This window comes from Syngnathus acus, chromosome 2 (assembly GCF_901709675.1).
Source record: "Syngnathus acus chromosome 2, fSynAcu1.2, whole genome shotgun sequence".
Taxonomy (NCBI): domain Eukaryota; kingdom Metazoa; phylum Chordata; class Actinopteri; order Syngnathiformes; family Syngnathidae; genus Syngnathus; species Syngnathus acus.
In genome coordinates this window covers 11918125-11925456 of record NC_051088.1, presented here as the reverse complement: position 1 = coordinate 11925456, position 7332 = coordinate 11918125, and the positions used below count along the sequence as shown (strand labels likewise).

At 40.9% G+C, this 7332-nt stretch overlaps 1 protein-coding gene across 1 annotated transcript; it reads right to left on the bottom strand.

Moving 5' to 3' along the window:
- Positions 1–3011: 3011 nt before the first annotated feature.
- On the bottom strand, positions 3012–6791 carry dedd (death effector domain containing). The gene is made up of 5 exons (XM_037277758.1): positions 6659–6791; positions 4702–5305; positions 4277–4381; positions 4093–4197; positions 3012–3938 (listed from the first exon to the last, which is right to left on the bottom strand). Exons 2-5 carry the CDS (start codon positions 5237–5239, stop codon positions 3535–3537), a joined length of 1152 nt encoding a protein of 383 aa, XP_037133653.1. The 5' UTR covers positions 5240–5305; positions 6659–6791; the 3' UTR covers positions 3012–3534.
- Between the last annotated feature and the right edge of the window lie 541 nt (positions 6792–7332).

The following is a 7332-nucleotide window of genomic DNA, read 5'->3' as shown; positions in this document are numbered from 1 at the left end:
CCCTAGCTTCCAGGTTTGTCGAACTCCAGTCCTCGGGGGCCGCGTTCCAATATGTTTTCCAAGTTACCCTCGTTAAACACACCTGAGTGAAAAGATCAGTTCATTTTCACGTTCTGCAGGAGCCTAACTTTTCACACAGGTGCACTTAACGAGGGAATCTTGGAAAACATGTTGGAATGCGGCCCCCGAGGACTGGAGTGCGACACCCCTGCCTCATACAGTAAAAGTTACAAAACAAACTGACAAATAACTCCTTTTCAAATCAGACGAGTAAAAACTGGTCAAATATTAAAACAAAAAGCTATTAAAAGTGAAGACAATTTGCAATTCTAGTAATGACACGAATTTGATGCACAATTTGTCTTTGCGGGCCACATAAAATGATGTGGCGGGCCGTATCTGGCCACCGGGCCTTGAGTTTGACACCTGTGTTTTAAGTTGTTCCATGTAGCTGCGTTTTAAATGGATGTGGAGTGGACAAAAACAATTGGAAGACTTTGGGTGAACAAAATAATTCACTCAGTTACAATCAATGGGATGGTTAATTGGTGTCCTTCAATCTGAAAATGGAATTGTCAAATAACTGCAAACTAATTGCAATGATGAGTTTTAAAAATATTTGGGGACTTTGATTTACATGGACATATTTTGTTTTACTTTTCATTGTAATAATCACCTTTAGGTAGCTAAATACGCAGTCATTTTACTGTAAAAAAAATGTATATCTTTGTAATATATTATCTTATTAAGAAATGTCAGGTCCAAATAATTTTTTAATGTGTTTTTACGTGAGATTCAATGTATAATAACTGTCAGTACGACACCACAGATTTTCCATTTATGACGTTATTATATTCTCATTAAATAACACAAAAAGGCAGGTATTATTATCATTATTATTATTATGGTGGTGAAAACCACAGTGGATTGTCGCAAGTGAGTCCTGTTTTTGTAATTCATCCTCAAGTTGTTTCTTCACTGTTGACATTGACACATCTGTGTGGATCAGACATCAGTTGCCTTCTGTAACTATGCTCGCCTTTGATTTATTTAATAAAAGCAGAATTTGATTAAATATGGAATGCTTTGTTTGTCCCAAGTGGGCTCGGGATAGGCTTCATCCCACCTGTGACCCTGACAAGAATGAGAGGTACAGGAAATGGATGAATGTTGACAATGTTGACAAATTTGTCTACAGGCATCCTTTGTGATGTTTCATTTTTGGAATGGGAGAAATGACCCTTTGAGGCTGTGGTAGCTTTATGATTTCTGTTATCTGAAACTGATAATAAGAGTTGTCAGCCATTTTGTACAGTTAATACAATTGCGGACCTGCTTAGTTGAAACTCAAAAGTAGGCGAGAAAATAAATACTCCAGTAAAGTGCAGTTCCACGAATGTTCTACTTAATTAAGGTAAAGTATTTTTACCTCATTACTTGGCACCTCTGGTACCGTCCGTCTGTTGCGAGATCTTGGTCATGAGTGCTGAAACTCGGTAGTATTTACATTTTCCTAAATATGAACACTTCAAGGCACACATTTACTGACATAGGCACTTTACAAAACAATTACCGACTTGGTAAGGTTGTATCATTTTGCACTTGATGAGTGACCAAAATACTCCAGGAACCCAGCGATTGGAATGCAACCATATGTCCCTTTTGAAAACAGGTAGGGAACAAACTCTCAACCCTTATAACATCCTCTGTAAAGCATAGAGCTTGAATTCTTTATCCATTGACTGTACGTGGTTTTCCAATGATTTTTAATGGTATGGTAATCGCGTTCACTTCCATCATATACTGTTCTCATGACAAAAACAATTATGACACGTTAAAGGGACAGTGTGTTGAATGTTTTGATGTTTCAATGAAAAAACCCACCATTAATTTCAATAATATGCAAAAAAAAAAAAAAAGTTCCATCACATCAACGTACATTTTCAAAAATATATGAAGATAATCGTAGATCTAGTCGTAGCAAAGTACGGCTCGCGCCTCACCATACAGGACATGTTTGCAACGGTTACTCAATCACAAATCGTGTAACAAATACAATGCACTTCATCACTTGAAAACTAGAAGTGGTTTGTGACAGCATTTTGCTGCTGAGGAAATTGGTGGTAGGCTTGCAAAGTGTGGTCTCTTTGAGGCACCATAACGCGCATGCTTCAAAATGGACACGCTTCGAAGTTGCTGCATTCTACCAATTCATCACTAGATGGCAAAAAAAAAGAAAATCAAAAATCAACACACTGTCTCTTTAAGGGAATATAGTCCAACCTCAGTTGAAATTTACTGAAAAGACATAACGGGATAATGTATCATGTTAAAACGTGATTTTTGGGTTCCACATTCGACATAACAAAATGAAGCACTTAGTTTGGTTCAGGTCAAAGGAAACAAACAAAACAAAAATTATGATTTCAAACACTTGATCCCATTATTATTTTTAAAACAGTAATTACGTAGGCCAGTTCAGGGTGTCCCCCACCTACTGACCAATGACTGCTGGGATAGGCTCCGGCACACCCAAAACGCCCGTGGGGGCAAGCAGCATAGAAAATGGATGGATGGATAGTTACGTAGCTAGAAATTTCAATTTATAAAACACAATAAGAATTGCGGCAACGACTTGAACCAGAGGTGATTGCATGGATTTGTTACAATGAATCGTGGAAGCCAAAGTGTATCATGTTTTAACTTTTGTTATGTGAAACGTATGTTAAAACATAAAAATTAGTATTATTACAACGTGATGTTGAATCTTTCTTTTTTTACTGGCATGGCAGCAAAATGCTTCTGTAGAAACAAAATCCGAAATACCTGTGCAATAATCAGTCCTAGGCTGTTAGTATAAAATCTTCTTAGACACACACAAGCACGCGCACGCACGCGCGCGCGCGCGCACGCACGCACGCACGCACGCACGCACGCACGCACGCACGCACGCACGCACGCACGCACGCACACACACACACACACACACACACACACACACACACACACACACACACACACACACACACACACACACGTCTCAAACAAACTGTGTGGCTACTAAAGCCGGTGCTTTACAGAACATACTGAACACTTTCGAAATGGGTTAATACAACAAATCTGACCTGAAAAAATAAATTATCTGAAGAAGAAGAAAAAAAAAAAAAAGTCGGTACATCCGAGGAGTAAGTTGACGCCATAGAGGATTTCTTTTGTCGTTGTTATCAAAATCAGCGTAAATAAAACAAAACATTTTCTCCCTTGAAGAAAATAAACAGATTCATTTTCCAATGAATGTCAACCTGTATGCGAGACTTACTTCTTTTGGCTGGCCCAGTCCCCACTGCATGCTATACGTTGGGGGTCCCAACTATCCTCGGAGCATTGCGCTAAATGAATCTGTGGGATCGCTGGAATTCCAGACACACACACATATTCCAAACACGGGTATCACATGTGCAACATCCTTTACATCTCTTTCTATTCCCCACGGAGAGGCACAGTAGTAGTCCTTCTGCAAGCTTGAGCTCATGTCTAAGACACGCAGTCTTTGATACCTCCAGGAGGATCTCCGCTCGTCACCAAATTACAAAGAAGTCTGCGACGGCCCGCCTGGTAATCCTCTTCATCGACGTTGACCAATAGTTTGATGGCCTCGTGGCCCACGGCCTGCTTGAGAGAATCTGTGATGAAAACTCCTTTCAGGGCCTCCAGCAAGGAGCCGTTGATGTAGTCTCTCCAGAATGCATCCAGGTAGGTGAGCTCAGAGAACTTGATGTCACAGATGATGGAGCCTAAGTCTCGTGATTTGAGGATAGTGTTGGCCTGGTTGAAGCGTTCAAACTGGCGCTCCACCACCTCTTGCTTGTTAGAGAAGATGTTGCCCTGGAGAGCCGAGTCGTGCTGGCAATACTCAGCGCGGACGCGCAGGCGAATATCTAGGGAGCCCACAACAAGGATGGTCAAAAGAATGCCGCACTTTCATTTTCACCAAAGTTGTGCTTTAATTTTTACACTAGTATGAACTACAAGATTGTTCAAATCAAATGTTATTTTTGACAGTCGAAAATATTCACGCTACTTCATTCATACCACAAGTTTGCTTCTCTCTGAAGTCAGACAAGGAATGGCTTCTCTTCCACACGCCGTTCGCTCCAGAAGAGGATGCTTTCATTCGGGATGCTCCGACATAGGGTCCTGTTGGGTCGGGCCATAGAGATAAAGGTTTTATTTCCCACTTTGTCTTACAAAGCAGAACTGGCTCGCACAGACTCACCCGTCATTCTGTGAGGCGCACCTTCCCTGCTCTTTGTGGCTCCTCGCGGTGAAATGTAGCGCACCGACGTCTCTTCCAGGTATTTGTCAACGGGATCTGGACACACTGAGGAAGATGGCTAAGGCTGAGAAGATATATCTCTAACTGCGCCCATCACATTTGTACTAATGGGCCACGTCATAAAGATGGAAGACTAGAGTAAAATCCCCAGCTATCACTCACTATCACCAATACTGCACCATCGTGCCAAGCCAAGTTGAAGTTACCCATTCGAACTGGTTAAACCAGTGTGAAAGCTAAATAAAAGCACCAACCTTTCTTCTGCTCAAGCGTTTTTAACAAGTTGAGCCAAAATGATCACGTGTTCGCTAAGTTGGCCATTAAATACAATCTCATCTGAAAAACATGATTTGGAAATGACTTACCGGCCTGTCGTTTCTTAAGTGTGACATAAGGCAAGAGGTCATGACGGGTGATAATCCTCAGAAGCTGGAGCACGTGTTGAAAGTTGGTCTCGTCGCAACGACCTTGGCGCTCCAGCGCCAGCAAGAAATCCCTTCCGCTCCTGATGCCGCCACGCTCGTACTCGTCAATCACATCGACGAACAAAAACGACAGGACTCGAACATCCCGGTGAGTCAGCTGGGCTCCGATGATATCAAACATGCGGTGGAGCGAGTTCAACCCATGTGACTTGTCCACTGCCTCCTCAGGCCAGGGCTCAAAACTCCTCAACCCTTTGGATACGCTGGAGTTGACTAAACAGGCCGAGACTCCGCTAGTTGCCAAAGTGGAGCCTCTGGCCCGGTGTGCGACAGCTCTGTTATCCAGACGGCCGGCGGTGGTGCCGCTCGCATTTGAGTCAAGGTGATGGGCCTGAATATGAGCTTGTTGAACCGAGTCATTGTGGGCAACCTGCTGATGAATCGCCCCGCCGTGGAGTTGAGGCTGCTGTGATGTCATCGCAGGGTCCAAATGTACAAGGTTGACAACTGCAAATCCTTGCTGTCTTCCTCTGTGGCTAATGACCTATAAAAGGAGGAACACATATTCATTGTACTGTAACAAGAGGCAGAGCGACTTAAAACAATCATTTTAGCTGGAATAGAAAGTGGCTGCTAAATCCAAACACTAAATATAGAAGCATTGAAAGTCATCAACATAGAAACAATAGTCAATAAATAAATTTGGAATGGTTGATTAAAACAGTAATCTGCAGAATAGTTTAGTCTTTTGAGAAGGCTTAGTGATTTATTTAACTCGAGAGGCTGAAAGGAACTCTGAATTCCTGTTAAAAGGGGCTGGAAAAAGAAGACTTGTTGCTCCCTCTCCTCTTTTTAATTGGAATTTTGTGTTTTCATGGAGACATATCTACTTTTTTCATGTAGGCAATGAAATACAGTAAACACTGAGAGCTACTTTTTAAGAGTCAAACATCCATGTTGCGAGAGGAAGTTTGAGCACCTGCCCTCTACACAAAATGTTTTTGTTTGTATTGATGCTAGAGAAACGTGCAATCTATTCGTGCAAATAGTTTCAGACAGAAGACATAAACCAAGACAATAACATTGAACCGTGCATCCATATTATTATCGAAGCTGACAAACTAGCTTTTATCTTCTTCTTCTTCTTTTTTTTTTTAATCACGGCTTTCGTTCAAGGTATGATAGCAAGTGTTCTTTGACACATTAAAATTATGCGGAAATCAGCCAACCTATAGTGTAATATGGCAAAGTGGCCGTGGATCATCTGGACTTGCATGCGACAGCACAGAGCATGCCATTAACCTTTGGAGTGCGTCGAAGCCCCATAACATGAGCAACTAAGTACAACTTGTACCTCAAACTTAAATGGGTCGCGCTACATTATGAGTGTCCCACTTGCCATTATAGTCATAAGGCATGACGTGATAATGAACAGAAACGTGCGTGAAATTGAGTTGAGGGGAACAAAAACGATCATTTGAGGGCGCTAACAGTCTACAAATCTTGGATAATGACCCAGCAAAACAATACACATTCAAATGAACACAAAATACAATTTGATCGTTCATCCTCGTGACATGCGTCTTATTGCTGCGGACGCAAGCTAACTTGAACCGTTCCGTCAGCGCTGACGTAAAAGAATAAAATAAAAATAACAATGGCTAACCAACAGTCATTTCAAGTCTAAGTGATGCCCGGAATTCGTTGTGTTTGACAGGGTGACCACGCATTGTGTTCCTTTGCTAGTGGAGAGGAGGTATAACGCCGTAAATACACGGCGAGAGCTAATGCTAAACTAGCTTGACGCGTCATCTGGCAAGGCTTCTTCGTGGACAAATAAATTCGTGTTGCTTATCAATACAATGATGCTTAACTATATGCGTTTCAAAACTCTTACTTTGTAGTAGGACGGCGCTTATCGGCCAGTAATAACACGCGGTCTGTTGTTTTTCGGCACTAAAACACATACCAATTGGACTTTAAGATAAAATGAAAGTACTTCCTGTTTACAGTACTGTTCGTTTCCTCCCGAGCCGCATTCTTCTTCTTCTTCCTCTGCTTTGAATAATTAAACTTTATTGAATGTCACAAAAACTGATAACAATTATTAGTCCAAACACTATGTAAATGCAAACCTTCATTGTATATAATGAAGATATATTTTCGTTTTTTTATTTCAATGATTAATTGTTTCAAAATGTGACGAGGTTTGATGCTTCTAGATTTCAAGAATTATTAAACTATAAATGCGTATCGTTCCATTTCGTTTCTTCCAAGACAATTGAAAAAAATATATATTTTTCTCCTTCCCTTTCTCATCTAGATTTGATTCAATCGGCGCTCAGCAACCTATTCAAAAGTGAATCACTGCCATCTACTGGACATTGATTTGCAAGAATTTATCAATACATGACGAAATTTCTAAAGCTTATTTAATTTTTTTTGCTTAAACAGGCAGCGATATCTTGGGTTTAAATGGTGACTGAATCTACAATTTCCCTCTTAGCAATAACAAATAAACAGTGTTTTGAAATGCATTCACTTTGTATATAAAAGAAAAGACAATGAGGA